Here is a 24,231-nt window from a genome sequence, read left to right on the forward strand (position 1 = left end):
TACAACCTTTGACAGGACAAGGAGACCATAAAAATTATTCTTTGGGTGCAGTCTGCAAATGGCCCTTGTAAAATACTTACAAGAAACCCATCAACTCTATACATCTTTACTCTGCCTACAGGAAATAGGTAGAAACAAAATCAAAGACCTGATCACAGTCTGGATATTTGGCATTGATTACTTCTGCCCTAGCCAAGTGGCCTTGCGACCTTGTCAGAGAAGATTAGGCTGGTGTAACCTCATTCTGTTCCTTACAAATCCACCTAGACTGACAGATAAAGAGAGGCTACATAAAAGTAATTCAGTCATTATGAGCTCAAGACTAAAAGACATCTCAATTGTCATCACAGTGAATTTTGGAAAATGTGTATGTTATGGTAAGGATCTGACAAGAAGGAAGAACTGTTGAGGTGTGAGACTTCATCTCTGGGTCTGGGTATTGAAAGTGAGCGTTGTCTCCCTGAGACAGGAGTGTTTTCAACGTAACAGTTCTCAGATATTTACTTGGTCTTGCTTTGCTGCATCTTGCTGAGACCAAACCAAAGGCTCCTTTGGTCAGGGCTTACTTTTTTTTTTAAAAAGATTTTCTGTGGTCCTGGTGGAAACTACTGAAAATGCAGGTGGGGATCTACAGTAGTTCATCGACTGCTGCGGACATAAACCTCTTTGCTCTCAGGCCTCCACTGCTCACAGCATCAACTCTTCATTGTGCACAGGTTCCAAAACTGGGTAAAACCACAGAAAAAAAATACCACAAAATGCTCCTCAATACAAGAGAACACCTCTGTATCAGAAAGGCCTGGACCTGCAAATTGCTGGAGGGTAGGAGACTGGGTAGATGTCTGATATGCTTGCACCTTTCTTACAGTCTTCTGTAGGTGTCTGCTGTTACGGTCTAAGAAGAAAGACACCCTCATGTTATAGTCTAATTTGTCACAGCTAGTAAAACAGTCTGAACCAACCAACCAAAACTTATGGTCATCATTGATCTACCAAGCCAAGCTATCCATAGTGCTATTTCCTTGTCACAACACAGCCTTTGGAGTCTGTAGTGCTAGTGCTGTCACCCATGTTTTACAGACTAGGAGCAGAAACATAGAAAATAAATTGACTTGGAGATGCATTTCCTGAGGTTCTGCTCCCTCAGCTGCTTGACTACACGGAGGACCTGGTTGGAACTTTCATGTTTCCTATCTGGAAATCATTGGAGTTTCATATCTAAGAACACCAGAACATGGCAGAAAAAGCTAGTAAAACCCACACTACTGTGGGATCTGGGGTAAACTCCCAAACAGGAGTTCGAAGAAATGCTGAGTAGCTTAGATGCCCCTGTTTCAATGTAGCCAAAGAGATAAAGTAATCTGGCAGAGATAAACAGACAACCTAGTGGGACCTATGTATCCCTGGCTAGCCCACAACCATGGGATGATCCCTCCCACAGAGCGACAGCTGTCTTCTGATCTTTTCATAATCTAATCTTAATGCAGCCAAGACTGAACACTATCAGTTGAGTTATCAAACTCAGGGTTGTTTTTATTTCAGCCCACACACATACACACACTTAAGACTCCCTGAAAAGGACGTAACCTCTGTAATTAGTTATAGCAGGGGGAAAGACGCTTTCACTACAGACAGATGTAGATTGTTAATGTTCAGAGAGGGAGTTAGTGGGAGTCATGATCCTGAGCTATTACTGCAAACAGTCTTAAACTCTGCATAAGGTAGGCAGTGAGATCTCAAAAGTACATTAAAAGTAAGGTGGAATTTTTGGTGGTAATCATATCACCAACAAGAGTCTCTGCCCAATTTGCCTTCTGACTAGAAAAATGCTTCTGCAGCAGACCTACTTCCACCAAATGCTTTCATTCAGGTTAAAAAGCCTAGTTAACCACACACATGGCACCCCATTATCTCCTCATTGGAGCTAAGTGTGCTCTCTCCACCCCCCAGCACTTTGCAGGTTGGCTCTTGCCCCTGTTCTGCAATTACTGAAAAGCAGTGATATCCAACCTACAGCCCATGGCCGTATGCAGCCCATTAAAACAGTTAACATAAACCACAGCCTACTCCTACCTTTTTTTTCTCCTGTACCCACTTGTTTCAAGAAAGTATCTGCAGGCAAATGACATTCCCAAGTCAACAACCGCAGCTGGCAGAGACCACGCAATGGGGTCAAGTCAGGGCAGGGAAGGGCTGGGGGACCCTCTGACAAATGTGCCCTCCTGGAACCAGTGCTACAGCTACCCTGTCGGGAGTGGCTGAATGCCACCATCGTACCATGGCATCCCCGAGTATCAGTCTTTCTGCATGCAAAACTTAGAAAGCTGATGGCTGGTTTTCACTGTATCAAAGGAATAAGCAAGTGAAAGCCATTCTCCCATCTCACTGCCGAAGAGTGAGGGTGAGGGTAACTGCAGGAGGTCCCTCCAGCAGGGCTCCCTCTGAGCACTCACAGAAACACCCTGAGATTAAGAGACAGGGAGAACTAAATGCTTGGAGAATTTGATTTTTGGCACTTTTACTGTCTGGTACAGGCTAACTTCCCTGGGGCAACTCCTACACACACAGAGTAGTCAAAGGCTTAAGTCAAAAATACACATTTTAATGTAATTATTTCATATCCAACAATAACCATTTTTTAGGAAGTCCTAAGGCCAAATAAAGCGTGTTTCCTGTGCCATAATAATCATACTTATTTACGCTTAAGCTTGTTGAGTCAAAGTCAAAAGACAGGGGAAAACCCTGTGGCTGCCTGGAGACTTTCATCAGGTTTTGACATCTAACAGCTTCTGAGCCCTGCAGGATCAAAGGATTAACTTGTTAGCTGCAGATTATTTAAGCAGAAGAAAGTGCTCCTGCACTTTTTCTTGAATTTCTGCCCTACCCATCTGATGTTGCTACTAAATTCTGTTTAACAGTTACAGTTTCTCACTTCCACTACATTAAATCAAAGTCTACATAGTTTAACATTTTCAGAAAAGCATATAAAATCTATAGTACAATACAATTTATTAATTAAAATCCATTTATGAAAGATGTTTTCTGGCAAAACCAAATTATGCTTCTATTCAGTTAACCCTCTCCAACAAAATAATCAGTGAAATATTTTATGATTCTAAAATTAAAAAGCTTTAGATTCTGTCAGTGAAAAAGGGCATAGATTGCAAGCACATGAGCATAAGAATATTTATACATTGGTATCTCCATGAAGTAAGAGTCACTAAAATAATCTTTAGTCAACTGTACATTTTATTGCAAGGTACAGAATGGTCTGATAAGTGGATGCTCGCTCGGACACTAGTGTTGGTTTTCAGTTTCTGTTCATTTTCACTACTTTGTCACCACAACAGCCTGAAAAGATGCAGGGTGCAATCTGGCTGCTGGCAAAGTCAACAGGAAAATTCACATCATTATTAATGGGACTACTGCATGATCCTCAGATGACAGAAAATTTGTAGCCATGACAAGGGATTAAGAATTTATGTCCTCCTATGACTGACTGCATCAACCTTTTAAATAGTGGATACTAGCAATCACAAATGAACAGCACCAAAACCGCAGTGCTCTAGGGACTTGGATTTCTACAAGGCTCCCTTCCTGGCTGTATGTGACATCTGAGCTATTTCAACATAAAGGTACTAAAAATCCCTTTTCTAAATTAAAAAAAAAAAAAAAAAGTTTTTATTTGTTCAAAATACGATTGCCACTTCATCTAGTTGTCTGGTTTTGGTTTTGTCAGGGCTACTGGAAAAGAGAAGTGTTGCATGCTAGTTTTACCTTACATTTCATTTCTTCCACTGAACACTTACAGTGGTCTTTCTGGAGTAAGAGACTGTATCATTTCCTATCTCCTTTGGAAGCTGTTCTGTGATGCACTGGTGTGAATTGCTGCAATACAAAATGGGATGCATTTCCTTTGTATCCTGACAGCGGGGCTACTCAGTTCTTACTTATCCAGATCTCACTGTCATTTGGCAGGAACAAATACAGACTCCAGCTCTCCCAGGCTTGCATAACACTGCAGCACTTCACGGCAAGATGCTACAGCTGCTCCCTGGGGCACAACATGGGGACCAGCAGAAGATGTTTTGCAAGAGCACTGGAGAAACCCATAGATCTGGTACTTGGGTGATGTCCAGGCAAAACGTACTTGGCTCACAGCTGGACTGGAGTCTGCCATCTTAGCTGCCCTGTTCCAAGTCAGTCACTTGGATTACAGCCAAGCCTGGAACCAGTTCCAGGTCTACCTGCCCTGCCTTGTCTCTCTCTTCTTTACAAGAGGTTTATAAAAACAAATTCTTTTGACACATATAACTGACTGAGGTTCAGGGACCCAACTTTTCATAGAAGTGGAGGATATAAAAGCCAATGCTTGGAGTTTTCTGTACTGCAAACCAAAAAACATTAGAAAACTTTAGAAAAAGTGAAACCTCTTTCATTCAAAATAACTGACTAAACTTTCTTCACCTGTGTTCCCTTCTAACACATAATTGCGCCCCCTTCAGAGATCAGGTTAAAAAAATCAAGTAGATTGCTGAAACTGAAGTGCTGCTGAAAGTTGGTAAGTGGCAAACACAACATAGTATGCGAAACAAATGTTAGCTTTATGTTGAGCATGCATCTTTACATTCATCCAAATAATCCTAAAATAATTTACAGCTAACTCCACTTAGAAAAAGCCAAGTATTGATTTTAGTTTAAGGCTAAAGACAAGATAGGTTTTTTGCCATTTTCTTCATGTTAAATATTTAACTCTGGAAAACAGAATTGATTTTTACCCAGGTCTTTTTAACAACACAGTGCAATCTTGCCCTTTCGAAGCATGTTATTTGTTTCATGAGCTGTGGCAAAAGGAATCAAAGGAGTAGGATGGTGAGTGTCTAACCTACCCTGAGAACTGCAAGCTGGATGATGCACAGCAGAAGCAATGCACTCATTTTCCAAGAGGACTTGGCTGGCTTGGCACTAGCCCAGAAAGTGTTGCATACATGTCCTCAGCAGAATACTTGTTTTTCTCCCAGCTAAGTTTTCAATTCAACAAAGCATATTTTAAGTGCGTTCTGGGTTGGGGTCCCTGTATTTAAGTATATGTTTATGTAGAAATGTAGAAAATAACTGGACTAAGTCATCATATGTTTAGAAGGTGGAAGAGCAGCACACCTGAATAACATTTATAGTATAAGATGACTTGATTCAAAAGTTAAGAGAAAAAACAGTAAGAAAAAATCAAAATAAGGAGAGAAAAAACTGTAAACATCTGAGAAACACCTCCTTTGAATTAAGCTTAGTATTTAAAAATGAAACATGAAAAGAAAAATATAAATTCTTATGGCACAACCCCATTTCTTACAGAAGATGCTATATTTTCCGTAAAGTTTTGGGTTTTTTTTTTCATAAGCACCTTTACGTGCTCATACAGAGAAAGCCAGCTTTACATGTTTAAACAGTTCTCACAAGCACCAGTTGCTCAGACAAAATTTAACTAGTGGACTGGTTTGCACAAAATCAGATACAAATTTATATGGCATTTTGGAAAATCTGGTGCAGTGCAATTTTGTGCCTCTGCAGTTGCAAGCCCAGTGGAAGAAGAATGAGAAACAGGACACAAACATGTGTCCCTTTACAGTTCAGTCTTCTCTTTACATGCCAGCCCACAACACCAGAGGCTTAACATGGTCTCAGCTATGGCCTACCACCACTTTTAATGTCATTGCATTTAAGAGCTAACTTTAATAACCATAGTTGAGAAAGCAATGCAAGAGGACTCAAAGGGATAAGCCAGGGCTATGAAGTTTGCCCACTTTTGATTCATTCCAGACAGCAGCTGAGAAGCAAATTTAGGAAATACGGGAGGAAAATATAGAAGGGGGAAGAGAAGGAAGAATCAGAACAAAGGGATGTGAAAAAAAGAACAACCCTGAAGAGGGTGATTAAAAACAGATGAGGATCCTCATCATCTGAAATGTAATTTATATCACTGTTTCAGAATGAGGCAGTCTAACCGAGGAAACAAGCAGTGACACAAAGAAAAGGAGTATGTAATACATATTTTATTACATTCATCATAATAAGCTGCACTTTAAGTCTTGGCCAAAGCATATTCTTAAATCAAGCTGAGAATGTGAGCAGCTTCAGACTTAAGAGCATGAGGCCCACATGACTGTAATTAACATAATAAATCATGCCGTGGAGCTCTCTACAGAGGCTGACAGTGCTTAGTTGATATATTGCTTATTAGAGACTGCAGACTTTTTTCCTTCCATTTTATTAAAGTGCCATTATTAGTGATTCAAGACGTACTCTTTCCTATTCTGGCTGAAGTATCTGCTGCAGGTGTAACAGGAAATGTGTTGGGAGTTCATGCTGTTGACTTCTGGTAACAGACTGCAGCACATGCACCCTGAAGAACTGCACTTCAGTACCTTTTCTCCTACCCGCATCTTCAATTTAGCAAAGTACTCAAATCACCTTGTTACTGAGCTTAAAGTTTTAGTTTTGAAATTCTCTGTTGGTGATTGTGCCCAAACAGGCCAATTTGCTTTTACCTTGCACACCGTGTATTCTCCAGTATGAGTGAAGCAAGCTATGAAGGGCACAAACTCTGTGAAGAGTTTACAACCTTGCCCAACTAGTTTCAATGCACACTTTTAATGCACATACTTCCTTTGTCTTCACTAGGTCAGAGAGCAGAATTTAAGGACCAGATCTTTACACAATTCTCCAGAGAGCATGAAGTGCAACACATGAAGTGAAATAACTCCTAAGGTGGATTTTTTAGCATGTTTTTCTGTTTTAAGCCTGTACTGAGAGTCCTCTCCAATTCAGAAAAAAAAAACCCTTGAACTTCATTTTCACCTTTGCAAACAACTCTCACCATATTAAGAAGGGGTGGAAGTTCAAAGACTTAAAGGTCCTACAACACTTGAGGGAGACTCAACAGCTGGGCAGAGGGCAGAGACGCGAACACATGACAACTTGCAGACAGGCTACAGACCTCAGGTGTTAAGATACTCTGGCAGCTGCCTACATGCCCTGGCTGACCAAAGCACACACACTTTGTCCAAACTAGCTATGGCACGTCCAGGCTTTTGTCAGCACAAGGAGCCCTAAGAAGCACAGGAGCAGCTGGAAATTCTGCACAGAGAGGAAACAAAGAGATAAGGAACACACATTTGTCAGGAACCAGGCTGTTGTTCATGGCACAAATAGTTTATTCTGTCCTTCAATACATGTTTAAACTTACTTTATCACAGTTTAATTGAATAGATATTTAGCCACATTTTGCAGCTCAGCTTGAGTAAAGTCTCTTTAAATAAACTAAGGAGTTTCTATTTTTTTCATACACACACATACACATCTCTTAGCTGCTCAGAATATTGTTATTATTTCTCTTCTGTAATTACATTGTCAGAATTTTCCTGTTTGGACTGTATTGTTATTTCTATAAAAATAATTTGTTCTTCTGTATATGATATGAACAATCAGTTCCCCTGCTACTGAATGAGCTCATACCAAAACCAACACCAACTAATTCATGTAACAGGTGACATGGGGTATAGATTAATGGATATAATTATAGATGTATGTTAGACATATATGTCTATTTTATTATGCACTAGCACAATAAACAGATGCATTTAACAACAGTACAAATGAATGGTAAATGGAACAAGTTATTTGTCAAACTAAGTTTTCTGAGGGGTATCTGAAATCAGGGGCAACTGAGGCAAAGACACTTCTTTATACAGAGAGAAAAAAATAAATGTAAACCTGTGAGCAAAAAGCAAAGCAGTTATCAGCATACAGATGTGAATGCTGCGCTGTAATGCCAAGAATAGTTTTCCTGTCTGTTAATTTGTTTTCTTGGATGTACAGTCAGTAAGAGAGAAAGTCCCAAACAAATGACAGTGCTTCATTTCCCAAGAGTCAATGACAGAAAAAAATCCCCGTAACTTGGTATATCCACATGACTGAAGGACAGAGCTCACCACAATCAGAAGACAGCTCCAAGTGGTGGACTAAATCAAATTATTCCCATACAAGAACATCCATGCTTCTGTGGTTCATTCATACCACTATCCTTGATCAGCCACAGTAGTAAAGCAGAGATGAGGCAGATAACCAGTTAAGAGAGAGGTGAGTGTAAACAGAAAATTGAAGCAAGCTACTAAAAAATCAGAAATTAACAACCTTATTTTTCACAGGCTTGATCTTTGGGCACAGGTATGTCTTGCTTGAAAAGATTCAGTAATACAGCACATTCAGCTTTTGCACTGAGGTGATGTGACCTGGGTCAGAATAGCTCAGAATAATTTTTTTCCTTCTCTGAACAAAACAGAAGGCCAGGTTTTTGCTTTCTGACCCACCACTCCTCACCCCCACACAACTCAGCAAGCAAGCAATTAAGTTTTATTAATCCTTAGCTGTATGGTTTCAAGTAATGTTTTCATCATTAAGACCTAGTTAGTGAAAAGCAACAACAGACCACCATGTCACTGCCAGTCATCCTGAGTTTAACCAACAGGAAAACATACAGTATTTCTCTCTGTTTGTGTGAATTCACTGTTTAAATAAGTTAGTAAAGGTAGTGGGAGTGACAGGTATATGTTAGAAGTAAGATGCAGCCAATGCACTTAATGGTCAATGTATAATTAAGCATATAACATAAAGGTTTCATCAGACTCAGCAAGGTCTTCAGCACCACTTTTTACATTACATGCATGCAGGATGTCCTGTTCCCAGCTCCCACCAGGGCCAGGATTTGGTGGCAGCCGGGACGTATGTACAGCTGCCTCTAACACAACCTTTGTCCAACCATTTTTGCAGGGCAACACTGCTTGGCTCCAGACAAATGCAAACTCATCTGGGAAATGAAAATATAGCTCTGCCCACCTGTCCCACAGAGGCCACTAGGCACATTCAAGATGTTCAGAACAGCCAATGTCAAAAGCCACTTTTGTGCGACCAGTTAGTGGAATGCCCAAGCAAGAAAGATTCGTCAGGGAAAGTAGGCATTTCAGTTTCTCTCTCTTCAGGCTTTGATTTAATAGCCTGGTTCACACTTCCTGAAAACAGCATGGGCATATGCATCATTTAAGTATACTTTATCAAAGAAAGATGGATTTCAGCACGTTTCAGTGCTTCCAGGATCTGGGTGTCTTAGCAAGCACTGCTTTGTGCTGTGTCAGCCATGGTAAAATATCTACCATCATGCTTCTCTTTTCTTTTCTGGAAAAATTCAAACAATAATTTATGTATTCAAAATTGTTATCTTGTTTAAATAGACAGAAAATAAACTTGGAAAATTGTACTGATCTGTTTCATGCTCAAGCAGGTTCTAGGTTCACTGCAAGCACACAAAAAAAGATGACAGAGCAAGACTCACTAAAAGAGAAAAAAATTAAGTATGAGGAAAATGGGAGAAATGAGAAATCACTGTGTGCTGCCTTCACAGAACAGCTGGTGCAAAAATGGCATGTTGTCATCATTGAGACAGTTGAAAACAGTTCTTCTCCAGGTTTACTGCTGCTCTTAAAAGCTTAGACCTTGAATAAATATGTGAAATAGTTCTATAGATATATTTGCTGAAGTACCAGCCTCATCCAAAGTGGAAAAACACTCTCAAAAAGTATCCTAACCTAAAACGCCAAAACCTTTTCCCTTTCCATCCCAGCACCCCATCCAAAGTGCCAAAGGAAAAAGTGCATGTCTGAGGGCCTTCCAGTGTCTCTTTTGGCTGCTGTGCTGCACCTCCTCTGCAGATCCCAATCTGATCCTGCCTTGCCTCTCTTTTCTTACTTTAAGACAGACAAATTATAAGATGAAAATAGCTCCAAAACTAAACAGAGCAATTGCAAAGATCACATAAAGAAAAAAGATCTCTGATCAAAACCACCATGTTAAATAATCTTTTATTTCCTAAAAATAAAGTGATGTTCAGTACAGATTTGTCCGGTTTCCTTTGTTGTTTCCATATGTTTTCAGGACACCTGGAACAAGCAGAGGCCTTATTTTCTTCCTTTATATACCAGTATCACAAAAGGCAGCATTTCGCACAGAACTGTTGTCTAAAACACCTTTAGTGAAAGGGAGAGCATAGCACCTAGATCATGCTGGTCTTGCAAAAAAGATTTATTAATTCTCACTTGCGTTTCTTATTTTTTGCTTTTCTGCCTTTTGCGTTGGGATAATGGGGAAGAGGTTACATTTCTGAGTCTGAAATGAGCAGTGATGTTCCAGAACACAACATGGGCAGTTTCTCTTCTCATATGACACTCCATCTTAGTTAATACTGTTTGTGCTATGGTATTTTAAACTAAGAATATGTCAAATTAAATGTCCACAATTCTCAGTGATGCAATTGCTCTCTTCAAAACCCCAGAGAACATCCCTGATTGTCTGGCAGCTGAACTTGGCATGCTTTACAGATTTAATCCTTAAAAACTGCTGGGGCCTGCCTGCAACAGATACTTCTGAGGGTATGGATTCAGTTCTCTCGTAGCTATAGGCAAGCAATTCCCTCAGACTGCACGGAAACTACCATTCCTCACCTGTTGCAGAGGATCAATAGGCCTATGCAGCTCTTATTGCAGGACAACTCAAAGCCCATCCCCAAATGTCTCCCACACCGATCTACTTTCTGAATGAATAATCATGAATGACTTCCTCCAAAATGTGTGTGTGTATATATACAGTAATGCTGCTGCATGATGCCTCTGTGTGCTACAAGTAGTTCCACTCAGAAAAGGTCTGTGGGAGTGGGGCAACAAGCCCTGACAGCAAGAAAAATATCAGCTTAATCTCTTATTTGCGTAGCTGCTTTGATAAATACTTAATACTTAGGACAAGAAGACGACTGCCCTCTACGTGACAAGTCCACCATTGGTCTTCAAGGTTGCAAAGAGGCTGGCATGAGCCTTCTGTGTCTGGAAAGAATTTCCACTAAAGTAAATACATATGGAATCCTGAAATAGTGATAAATATACTTCTTAAGTACAGTGAAAATCTAAAGATGTTGCTATACTCGATGAGTCTTCATTTCAGTGCTCTCCCGCAACAATTACTAACTTGATAAATGCTGCTTGTAGGAACAACTTCACAAAATATACTCTGATACTAGAATTATTAGGACTGTGCTTTAATTATTTTTTTTTATTTGATTGTCATGCTGTGTACCCATATGGTAAAAGGAAATAGATGACTACTTTGCAAAGGCTGAATTTGTCCTTTTTATGATACTGTCCTGCTTTTAAAGAGAACTACCTTACAATATTATAGAGAAAAGTAATATCAACCTCATTAGCAAAACTTATAGAATAAAGCCTCTATAATATTAGTGTATAATTTAACAGTATTTGGACACAGATAATTAAAGGTGGGAGTGGGCTGGCAAATCCATGATGCAAGATCAGAAGGCAGTGGCAGTGCAGGAGGTGATTAATCAACTCACTAGCTTCCTTTCTGGGATGATTAAAACTATAATGATCTCATCTTATTCTTCTAAATAAGCCAGGCCCTTGCAAATGAAAAAAATAATCACCAAACTATGTTTTTTCTAAATATCTGTCTCAGCACTTATTATGTTTAGTTCAGCTACTACAGCAAGAATAGATATCAATTATGGGACCTAAAGAGTCACCAGTGGACCGTGAACTCCTTAGTCCAACAGAAAGAGGAAGAAACTGTCTCACCCCTACATACATTTAATTGTTTGCTTGATCACATTCAGTGGCGTATGCCCCTGGAGACAGGCTTCAGCAGTGACTTTAGCCAAAAGTCATCAATCTTTGTATGTAAATCACAAATACAGAGACCAATCAGTAATTATTTGAGTGTTCCTAGAAAAGCTCAAATAAAGTTTTTTAACTTCTTTCTGATATGATTGTTTGCCTTGTGTTACATTCCTTCTTGGCACAGTTCCACTGGACTTGGAAGAATTACAGCAGGGATTAATCTCACTCTTCTGTACATATGGCTGATGCTTTACATACCTCTAAAAAGAGGTATTATTTTTTCTTGTTTGCACTTCATTGGAATGTGCTGGCTGACATCTTTTTTGCCTTGCAGTGTAAACACTGATTTTGGAGTTTAAGCTAAACCTAGTCAAAATTGGCAATTCATGAGTTGGGGGGGACTTCTTTCTTCCCTAAGTCTTGTAACATTTTGAAACTCATATGTATAAATTATATCTATCAATAAATATTTTTATGTATCAGCTGCTCTGTCTTATCCCACAAACTCATATAACAGCTCCTAATCCATGAGTCTTATGATCACAGAGGACCTCATTCCCATTTAATTTATACCCACACAATTTTAGGGGCAGCGGGGTGCATCCTAGTTCTTTTCATTGCAGAAAAATACTTTATCATCGTCCACATAAAAGCTCTACATCAACATCAGACAACCCCCAGAAGCACTGCATTGTATAATGGTCATGTCTGGATAGAGACATTATGTGAACGCCTGGAACCGACAGGGATGTCCACACGGAGAGCCGAGCGAGAGTCAACCCATGAATCATGAAAGGCTGCAATCCTTGCTCACACCTTCCCAAGATGAGAGCACAGGAGCAGAACAAGACCTTAGTCACCAGGCTAAGCTGATCACCAGGCACTGATCTGGGATCCTGGAATACCAGCTACAGAGCAGAAAAGTGCAGGGAGTTGCTCGGAGCAGAGACAATAGAGTCAGCAAGGCTAAGTACTGCTCTCAGCACAGACCAGGGTATTTGTTCATCACAGCACGCATTCAACACCTGATTCTATTCAATAACCACCGCAGAAGGACAGTGTGTGGCATGTCGACTAAGAAAGCAGTGGTGCTTCTGGACAACTTAATTCCCTTCTAAACTCTGCAAATGCCTGTACATGTAAAATATCACCCAGCAGCCTGGCAAATTCAGTGATGGGATATGCATGAAGGCATTGTGATAGCAACCACAGAATATGATTTGCCACACCTCTGACAGAAGCACCTACTCTTTGCTTTCTGCACATTTTGTACATATGGGTTTAACATCTTTTAGTGCATCCTTATGGAACTCTTTGCTCGTGTATCTATAGTGTTGGACTAATGTTGGACCAGTGATATCTTGCTGCACTATCTTGTTAATCCAAAGCACATATTCACCCTCAAGTCTTCAGGTGGAAAGTGAGTATTCTTCATAAATATTTTGGTAATTCAGCTTCTGAAGTAAGCCTTACCTCTCAGAGAATCAAAACTTGCCTTCCTGCACAATAAGCTCTATCCTCCTTTGAGCCATAGTCTTCCTCTGTATGCTTCTGCAGTAACACCAAATCTTTTCCATTCATGGTTTCAGACATCCAAATGTTACATGTACTGCAGCCTAAAGCATCATGATTCTTACCTTCCATCTTCACTGATGTGACCAACCTTGCCCTTGCTGGTTCTTGGACATAAAAAACAGATCAAGTATTAGCAGAAGACAAAAGAGGCTGTTTGGGAAGTAGAAACTGCAGAAATTCCCTGCTCTACACCACTGCGAAAATCTGTCTCCTGTCAGATGTACATCCTCTCATTTATTTCCACCAGAAAAAAAAGGACTATATATACCTATATATATTCTTGAAGGCTTTGCTGATAAAGTGGTATAGGACAATCTGAAAATTCACAGATGAATGTCCACTTATTCTCTCTGGGCTGAAGTTTAAAAAAAATAATTAAGTATATTCCACAATGCTTAGATGAAGACCTGAATCCAGCAGATACCAGCGTCTAGCCTCATTGAATCTTCATTGGGATGCCATTCCACTTTTAGGACACAAAAATACCTTTGTGAAGTCCCTGCTTTCACATTCAGTTGTCATGGTTTAACTAAGGAAAGGGATGGGGGGGCGGAGTTTGAAAGAGGAACTAGTTCAGAAGTATAGTGTGGATTAAACTGGCCTAAGCTAGTATATATCATCAAGATTTTTGATTTCATGAAAAACGTCACTCAAAAATCCATGACCTACAAGATAACCACACATGGAAACTATCAGCTGTGTCTGATACAAACGCAAGGATATGTCACTTAAGCTAAAACTCGAAGTGGTATTTCTTGCTGGTTAGATCACACCCTTTAATCATAACATCATTTAAGGCCTTAGTCCTGCAAAGACCTCACAAACATACAACCAGTTCTAATGGGACCAGAAGCAAGGCTTCACATATTATTTTAAAATTAAGTAACACTTGGTAGCAGACAAGGCAGAATTCAAATTCCCTGCTTACTTTCAACTGTACCTTTGTTTCTGTCTGTTTAGAACAGAAACATTTCTACGTAGGATAGACAAACATACCCTTGTAGTTCAATATATCTCAAATTGTATATATCATGCACCACTTCCAGTACATCACTCTTTGTTAAGAGACAACCTAATGAAATCACTGTATATGAGCAGAGTAAAGCAATCACTCTGATCTTTAATCAGACCTCCACATTTTATCTGCAAGACTGTACTGTGCAGAACTACACATCTGTTATAAATTCACTTGCCAACATTGCCCACTTCCCTGAAACTTGAGCATTTATTAACACCAGCACTTCTTTCCCAAAGGAGCAAGCTCTATGGAAATCAGAGACTGATATATTGAGTTTTAGTCATATGTCAATCATTTACCCTAGTTAATATGCACCTACCTCTGAGTACAGTAACAGCATATTACAATAACACTATACTGGGCTGAGAAAAGGAACTACATAACACTTTTTGAGAACACAACAAATTTAAGTATTGAGAACATAACTGTGAACTGGAATTTGGACAGCACACTGAGATAACATTAATGTCTATGCAAGATGTGCTAGGAGGTTTTGAGGGTTGATTTACACAGTCAGCGTAAACTCAGATGCAATCCCACTTTCTCCTCACAGTGAGACACTAGACATAGACCAACCCTACTCTGGAGACTATATAAATATGAAAATGTGTTGCTGCATCCATTCTTGTAAGGTTTAACCCTACTAGTAACGACTGCTAACCTTGTTCTGCTTCTGAGGACCTGACAAAAGCGGTTTGAAAGGGCTTGGATTTTTTTAATGATTGTGTCAAAAGTAAATCACTTCTCCCAGGTAACACACACCTATCAGGACAAATTCTGCTAAGGTTTGTATTCCATTGTCCCAGCTTGCAAATTTGAGACTGAGCAAGTTTCAGTGGCAGACTGGTAGAAACCAGCTCTCATATATACAGCAGTGATATGCTGTAACCTGAGAAATGCAAAACAAATAGGTTTACCATGCAATTCAGATTGACATCAGGCATCTTGTATCTCTCATAATTAGCTGAGCAGAATATGTTCTAAACTAGATGGAATCTGTAAGAGAATTTCCATGAGGGATGTTAAATGACAGGACTACTGCAAAGTAGCATCCCAAAGATATAGCCACGCAGAAATTAGTTCCAAAGAAGAGGGTTTTTTTGCTGTAACTAAGACAATTATCATCCTTTCTGATTTCTAATGCTTAGTTTGGTTTTGCTTAGCAAAACCAGGTATTTAACTTTGCCCATTGTTTTATTTGGCAACAAGATCTGCAGGCTCTTGCCAATTAATAGATTTACTAGTGTTCAATCAGGTTTCAGGGTGTCCAGGTTGAAGTATCATCAAGGCTGTTAAAGTCAATGTCTTTAGTGCATTGTCACAAGGACCGCAATATAGGCAGGTTTCTCCCCCGCCCCCCTGCCTCCCACCCCTACATTTTGGCTCTGCTCTGTTTGATCAGATACTCCTAGGCTGAACCAGCAAGGGGAGCAGATGGAGAACTCGCTCCTGCCCTCGCCTGCTCCTGGGATAGCACCATTCACCAGCTGGAAAAGCAAAGTCAGCCCTGTCTTGCGCTCAGGTCTAGAGGGAGCTGGACAGCCTGCTCAATAAAGAGATTTCCTCCCCCTCCAGAAGATCTACAGCCAACACCGAGTTATTTTGCACGTGGGATAACCATTCAGCAGAAGTATGCCGTTTTAACATGCTCTTTATCCAATAATGTTGACCTGTTTGTGACGATTCTCAGTGCTTTGGCAGCAGCAAGAGATAAAAAAAATATGAAGGACATGGGCTTTGAGAATTTCCACTGAGAACAGAGAAAAACAGGAATTTTTTGGACTTGGATTAAAGTTTAAGTATTATCAATTTCATGGTTAAAGTTGTGGCTGTCCTTATCTCTGCAAGCTGCTCTAAGGGAAACAATATTTACAGAAGTGCAAACCTCTTTCCAGGTACTCTCCTTGTGCCCTTCTTTGCCTCTCCATGTCAAACCACTCTTCTGACAGCGTGAAGGCAACACCCAGCCTGCAACTCTGGGCTCCAGTGGCTGAGACCACTTCTTTGTGGTTCATCAAAACAGTGCATGGCTGGGTTTCATGTCCTCCCCACCCTGTGCATACAGCAAGGTGGCTGCACCCCATATCCCATGACACAACTGCACCCAAAATGGACCTATAAACCTAAAAGCGTGCTTTCCCTATAGCAGCAGTACACTTTGTCAGGCTCCTGGCCTTTGCTCAGTTGAGGTCTCCCAAATCCTTTTGAACTGGGGGCTGTTTCTCTATCTACCGACTTACGAACCAGTGGGACTGGGGCACCCTTGTGCAAAGCAGCACCTCCTCTCTGGCCACCCTGTCACCAAGCCATGCCTGGGGGGCCACCCCCAAAAATGCCTCCACCCCTGCACTCCTGCCCCGCGTCCTACCTGGCACTGACTGCGCCGCTGCCTCAGGGGGGGCGGTGGGGGCGGCATGGGGCTGCTGCTGGCTGGAGCTGACCTCAGGCTCCGCGCTCACCGAGGGCGAGCTGGCTGCCTCGCCCCCTGGAGCTGGCTGCGGGGTGGGCAGGAGGGTCTCCTCGGAGGCTGGTGGCTCCTCCTGACCAGGCAGCTGCAGGGCTGAGAGGGGGATGCTGATGGGTTTCCCGGCAGCTGCGGTGGTGTTGGAGCTGGTGGCTGGCACCTGAAGGGCCGCCACAGGGCCACCGCCTGCCCCCCGTGCTGGGGAGGCCAGGGGGCCCCGGGTCGGCCTCTGTGTGGCCAGCCGGGACATGCCCGGGGGGGAGGTGGAGAGGCGCTGCGGGTCGGGGTCGGGGCCCATGGCAGGCTGGGGCAGGGCCCTGGCAGGGCCCAGGCAGGAGGGCCCAGCCTGGGCCTGCGGCTTGGGCTTGGACATCTGTGTCAGGGCCAGGGCCGGCCCATCAGCACCACCCGTCAGCTCAGCGTTAGCCACTATGTAGTAGTCCTCGGGGAGCTCCTGCTTGATCTTCTTGAGCAGCACCTCGCCACCACCCTCATCAGCAGGCTGTGCCTGGGCAGCGGCGGGCAGGCCAGCAGCTGGCCGCTTGCGGGGGCCAGAGGGGGCCCGGTGGGGGTGTGGCTCAAAGTCACTGTCCTCATCGGTGACCGAGGACTCGCACACCATGTCAAAGAGGGTGGCCTCATCCTCGTACTCCTCCACGGGCTCGCCTAGCTCCGACGGCTCACTGCAATAGGAGAAGTCACAGGAGTCACGAGTGCGGGTGCAGTCCAACTTGGCCTTCCCTGGCCGGCCTGGGTAACGCTCCAGGGGGCTGGCCTGTGCCTCCGAGGGCACTCCCAGCATGCTGGGGCTGTCCGAGTTGAAGCTGCGGCTGTCCTGGAAGCAGACACGCTCCTGGGAGCCGGCCCGGCAAGTGGCGGCCAGGGGCCAGTGGTAGGCATGGCCAGCGCTGCAGCCCCACATGGCTGTCAAGTTGCCATGGGCCCCCTCGGAGAGCAGGTGCTTGAGGTTGGGGATGAGGCTGCAGATGGTCCCGTGGCTGTGGGCCCAGCTCACCAGCTTGGAGAGGTTTTCAGAGGAGGTGTGAAGGCAATCCTCCATGGTACTGGATCAACAGCACCTCACCACTGGGAAGACAGCTGTAGACGTGGTTCAGATCACAGGGTCCTGGCAGTCACAGTTGTGTGTTGCCAAGCTCATGCTTGCTGTTTACCTGCAAACAGAGAACAAAACACCACTCTTCAACATTCTCAAAGCAATACCAAGTTTGCATGGACAAGTGAAACATTTATAAGTTCAGCTAAACCCATTTCACTCTCATCTCATGTGCTCCAAAACACACTTCTCAAAAGAGTGCATGCTTTTAAGTGGTCTCATTTCTCATTCTGCCTGCAAAAAATCTGTTTTTAAACCCAAGGGAAGGAATACCCCTGCAATACAGAGCTAAACTAAGATAAAATGGCTTTTAAAGTAAGCCAGTTCAGTATCAGTGGCAATATGATTTGAAACTTACAACTCTGACAAAATGCAGATGCAGCCCAAAAGATAGTGACTGTGTCTTCATACCTAGGAAATTAAAACTAAATAAAATCTTAACATATACAATTCATCTTGAACACCAGGGTGGCAATCAAGCACCAACTCAGACACTTCCTCTGCACCTGATGAAACTTCATGATATTTTACATCATTTAGGCACATTTCTCAAATGCATCAAATGTCTCCTTTGCAGCTGAATTTGAGAGGCATTGAAATGAAGGTCAGAAACTTCATTTTCAATATAAAGAAAAACCAAACAAGTTCACCCTTCACTGAGCTATACTGACAGTCATCAGTTGTCCAAAAGCTTAGGAGAAGCTGAAGGGACCTAAAACGTTTAACTTGTAACCTTCCTTAAACTCTGAGAGTTAACCTTTTTCTTTTTTCTCTTACTGTCTGTTTTCCCAGATCTAAATCATGATTCTGTTCAAGACAAACACTTGAGTTGCTGTTTTCATCAGAACAGTTTAGAAATTTTCAGCACAAGGCATGGACCTCTGGGGCCAAAGCCATGAATCCTACAATATTTCAAGTCAAACATAAAAATACAAACCCTATCACATGTTCATCTTTCCCTGCCAGGAAGTTCTTCCTGCCCACATTTTACAGCTACTTCCCAGTCAAGGTCTCATCCCACACAAGACTGCAAGCCCTCAACTTCTCAGGACTTCAGTGCCAGGAATTTGTAGGAGATGTTGCAGTTGTTTCTCTGATCCACATTTATTTTATCACCATAAAAACAGACAATGAAATATGATGCAGGAGGTGCTTCATTCATGTATGTGAACAGATGGGAAAAGAAGGAAAAAATAAAATAAATTTAAAGATTAACAATTCTTCCAGTAAATGAAGAAGAGCAAAGAATTGTAACATAACTCAGCTAAAAATACTGCAACAGGTTACAAGAAACTTCTTGGACTGTAGCTTTCCTCTCCCTGAGTTGTTTACCAAGGAATCTTGTTACGAAAATTCAACGATCTGGGTAGTGAGCTTCTGATGGTATACAGGCATGGCTACAAGGTATGTCTGGAATTAATGGCACGGGGCTTGGTCACTGCTTAACAAACACCAGGGCATTGCAGGGGCTGGGGGCCAGGCAGCTGAGGCAGCCCCCACTCTAGGCACTGGACACTGGACCAACAGACCCAGGGCAGGCTGGGCTGTGTTATTAAGGCTCCTGGGTGTGCTCAGGACCTTGACAGAAAATTAAGGTTGCAGTGGGAATGCCTAGTTTATATATGCCTGTTGGTGCCTCATGTTGGCTTTAAATCATCTGTTACTCTAGGAGGGTTTTCACAGGAATACTTGGTGTTAATAATTATTTTTTAACTTTATTTTGATTATATCGTTCTGTATATATATATATAACACATCCAGATTTAAGCTGCAGTCAATGACCATTTTCCTGTTACCGAGGCATTTTATTTCTTAACTACCACAATAACAATCTTCTTTTTTTTTTTTTTTTTAACCACAAGCAAGTGAGAGATAGTTAGTCAGATGTCTATACAGATGTCCTATAGCCATGACCACAATGAGAAAGACAGCACACACCCATTTTCACACAGATTCCACTACTGGGATACTGGATCCCTCATTAGTCTGTTTCTGAGGTGGGAAATTATTATCCTCTACTGTAAAGATCCTTAAGGACCATGGCTGAAATAGGTCAAAGTCAACCATGAAGCTCTAGCTGACTTCAACAGGTCCAGGTAACTCACAGTTGAGAGGCCTGTGAGAAAGTCAGCATGTCACAGATGGACCCCAACACATAGCTGTTACCCAGGGTCAATCTCTCTTTACACAGTAGTCTTACTGTCAAAAATGAAGGTTGAATTCCTGGAGAAGATCAGTAATAAAAGAGCTCAAATGACTCAGAATGTCATGGCTGCTGGGTACAGACTGGGCTGAAAATGTTTTGAGGTTGCTGCTCAGCTAAATTAACAGAGATTAAATGTAAGTTTACATTCCCCTAATGGTATTCATGTTTCCTATCTCACCAGCTGTTACCTGCTAGAGGTCACTTTTTCAAAGAAGAGATAACATCTTAATACAATTTCAGTTTGGTAAATACACATTTTAAATTATTAATCACCTAAGTGGAACATTTTTCATTAAAGTAGTCAAGGAATACCAAAGAAACTGCAGCACTGTCAGATGATTGCAAAGTCTCGGCGTCTCTCTTTGTATACACTTGATGACAGAGAAGTCACCTCTGGTGACTTTTTAATCTAAAAGTAACTGGGAACCTCTGCTCATTTCTGCAGGTCTGTTTGGAGGCTCTCCCATACCTTCTCCCTCCTGTCAACATGACCTGCAAGACTTGGATATTATTCTCATCTCATTTATATTTTCACACGGGCAGAAAAGCCCTTTACATTTTTCCCAAATAAAATGCATCTTTCATGCCAATGTTATACCTCATTTTTTTTCCCTGTCCTCTTCTACACACGCATTTTTATATGCAAAGTGAACTGTGCCATAGCTTGAAAAGACACCTATACAGTGGCTAACAGCCCCTGCAGAATGCTTACCCTAAAATCAACACAAATTACTACCTGTCCACTTACTTGCTCTTCAAAGTCACCTGTCAGCTAGCTGCAGGTAACCGTGTTCGCTAAGGGAGGTAAGGAGGCTGTGTATCAATTGTTTTGCAGCCTTCATATGCCTGCCCACTCAGTTTTGTTCACCAGGCAAAGGGTGGCCTGTCCAAACCAAAACTGGAAACAGAATGGACAAACAAGTACTGCCTACAACTCCCTCCATGAGATTCACTATGGGTCTTTCTTCCCCATCCCGGTGCTACGACACAAGGGCAAGGTCAAGAACGGATCCAGCTTAGGAATTCCTAGATATTTTGCAAACTTCTAGATATTTTTCCAGCATCTTTGAAGTTAAGCATGACACGGAAGTAAGTCCTGGATAATGGATGAACAGGAAGAAGGATATTATTAGGAAACAGAGTTACAATGGTATAAGATTCAAGTTTGGTTTTGCAGTAGATCAAGCCAAGGTGCATGGACAGAGAACAATTGCTACAGCAGTAACTCAAATCCCAGTTTCTATTATTGCCCACATGAAACCCCAGCAATGGTACAGATCTCACAGCATCACCTGCAACACAGAGGCTGTTACATGACCAGTGCCTCTGTGTGATATAATAAATGCAGTAGGTCTCCACTTCGTAAACCTTTTTGCCACTGGAAAAGGCTCCCCTTTTCAAATATACAGCTTTAAAACATGTAAAAGCTGTCTGTTATACTTGGTTATTTGTTTTAAACCGTTTAAAGATACACTGTCTATCTTGACAGGGGTCAAAATCCCCAGGGCATCCACATTTCTGCTGATTGGTATATTCAAAGACATGGACTTAGAATGCACCCTGCCACATTTGAAGATATGGACTTACAATGCACCCTGCCACAGAAAAAAACACCAAAAGATGGGAGGAGTACCACCATACTCACACAAAGCAAAGAGGACAATCTGAAAAGTGAACAGCAGAAAGGAGGGAGAGCTATAGTCAGGGCTATAGTCAGAACCTACATCAGTGCAAACCGATGGGAAAGCATGGCGCTTCTCAGTTGCTGCATGACAAGGGACATATCTTGGGAAGTCAGAAGGCTCAGTTTGACTGCAGAACCATTTTCCGCATGGGAGAATGAGAGCAGGTCAGCTGCCATAGTCTAGACATTTTGTTCAGGGCTGAAAATCCAAAGAAAGTTATTCAGAAGCAATGTGTCTTTGGTTCACCAACTGCAGCAGAAGTTGACAACGGCACTTTGTCAGGGAGGGACTCACACTGTAGAAAGCACAGAAAATCCATCATTATCTACCTGGTTTCTTGAAGAGGAACTTTGTCTGCTCAGACAGCACGCTGCTGGTTGACAGTCTGCTCTTTGCTAAATCACATTTTAAAGGTTATATAAGCCCTTAATTCAGACTGGCAAGATTCAATAAGATGACTCATGCTTAATAACATGCTAACGTGTATACTTTGAAATCATACAGTAGCTGGCAAAAACACACTGCATCTTCAATGTGAATAACACTGGTTTCTTTTTTAACCGTATTACAGATGGTGAAACCATAATCTTCCACAGCACTTTTTTGTGCCTAGCAATATCTAATTCAGAGTTAAGCATGTGTGGGTGCTGGAAATTCACTGCACCAGCTATACAGACCCTAAATTAAGAATCCTATTTTATGGCTTGTTTAGCTTTTACGACCTCATTTACAACATGTTGCTGTAGTGACTAATGTGTACAGAATACATGCTACACCAGAAAGCATTATTGCTGCAAAACCATACCTTGAGATCTGTTAATGCATTAACTGGAGCATAAATTGATGTGGAAAAGAGAGTATTTTCTGTATTCAGAACCAGATTTTTGCCAGAGGAGACCTGCTTGGTGACCAAAGGTAATGAAAAACAGCAACCTCTAAAGAGCATCCCTCTTTCACGTGCTAGGGTGGGACTTTGCTTAGCTAGTTTGATGCAGACAAAATTCTTCCAGATTTTACATGCAGCAGTAGAACTGGCCCTTTGTTATGACCCAAAGAAGAAGCACTGACACCAGGCAAGTCCCAGGAGCAATAGCAGTTGGTAGCTGTAGCCACCATGAACCCTTTCCTTTATCCCATGAAGAGAATGAACAAACACTGTAGGGAGCAAAGACCTGGTTACCCTAACTGCCTCTTCTCCTTTGCCTCCTTGTGCATGAGAGTGTTGCAGAGCAGTTTTTGGTTGGGACCTCATGGCAGGTTCTTCAGGATAAATGGGGAAATCTAATGTAGCTTTCCTGGATAGAAGGCAGCAGAAATAGGATGCAGTGAAGAAGCTGAATGCAAAAAAATGAGATGAAGCAGAGGTGTGCAGTGGGGAGTGGGGTGGGGAGTGGGTGTCCTCCAGCAGCATCTGCACACTGAAACGTAGGTTTCGTGGACCTACAGCTCAGGGAGGGTGATGGGTGCACTTTGTTGTAAAGAAAGCAAGAACCCTAGTTGGGACCCTGTCCTCTCACAGACTCACAGGCAGTTAGCAATGGATTTGCTTCGCAGGGTAACAGGCAAGTCATCACAGACTAACTTGCATCACACAAATGTATCTTTGAAACTCTATTGCCACTACTGATTAGCATTTCAGGAACTTCCACACTGATTCCTGTTCAAGGGATAGCCGTGGCTATATTAACCAACCATTGGGACACAATCCCAAGGCTGATACTACTGAGAATCATCTAAAAAGCCCATGATTCTCAAGTAAGACTACAATGCAAAAATTATTTTTGTTAATAATAAAAAGTAACCTTTCTAGTTTCACAGCTGTATAAAAGCTCTAAAATCTGAACCCTAAAATATTAAAACACAAGTGTAAAAGGTCCTGCATTTACTCATTTTACATAGCATAGAACTGAAATCAATCTTAAAACAGCTGAAACCTGTCTTTTAAGTGTTTTTATGGATAAGCGATGTTTTATCAGCTTCTAAATTCAGATGTCCCAGACCTTTGTGTGTTGGGCTTTGCTTCTCATACTATCAAAAGAAGTTCAGAATGTTTTAAGTCCTCTTTGTTTCCAGCTTCTCTGCCCTGGCCAGGCTTAGTGGGCTGTTACTACATCACCATCACTTCATTTTGAAGGATCTTTGTTTTCATACTTAGAAGTAAGGAAACAGAATTGCCAGCTAACAGGTTATGAGCACTGTGAATTAAAGGTTTGGCCACCATGGCATAAGTATCTCGCTCATTCAAGATTTTAGCCAATGGACAATATTTAGGGCTTCTTTTATTATTAGCATTTCTTAAGCCAAATGCTCAACATTGCTAAAGAACTGAAGTCAACAACAGCAGAATCCAAATGCCCATTCATCAGAGAATGCAGAGCAGTACTGAGGTCCCCACAAGATCCTGCTGCAGTCCCAGAGGCCATGCCAGCTGTCAGTC

At 41.9% G+C, this 24,231-nt stretch overlaps 1 protein-coding gene across 1 annotated transcript in view; it reads right to left on the reverse strand.

Moving 5' to 3' along the window:
• KIAA1958 (KIAA1958 ortholog) overlaps window positions 1–24,231 on the reverse strand; it is a 68,924-nt gene that overhangs the window by 13,840 nt on the left and 30,853 nt on the right. The window contains exon 2 of the mRNA XM_037374099.1: window positions 16,694–17,961. Within this exon, the coding sequence (XP_037229996.1) occupies window positions 16,694–17,849 (1,156 nt within the window). The 5' untranslated portion in view covers window positions 17,850–17,961. The remainder of the gene's footprint in view (window positions 1–16,693; window positions 17,962–24,231) is intronic.

This window comes from Falco rusticolus, chromosome Z (genome assembly GCF_015220075.1).
Source record: "Falco rusticolus isolate bFalRus1 chromosome Z, bFalRus1.pri, whole genome shotgun sequence".
NCBI lineage: Eukaryota > Metazoa > Chordata > Aves > Falconiformes > Falconidae > Falco > Falco rusticolus.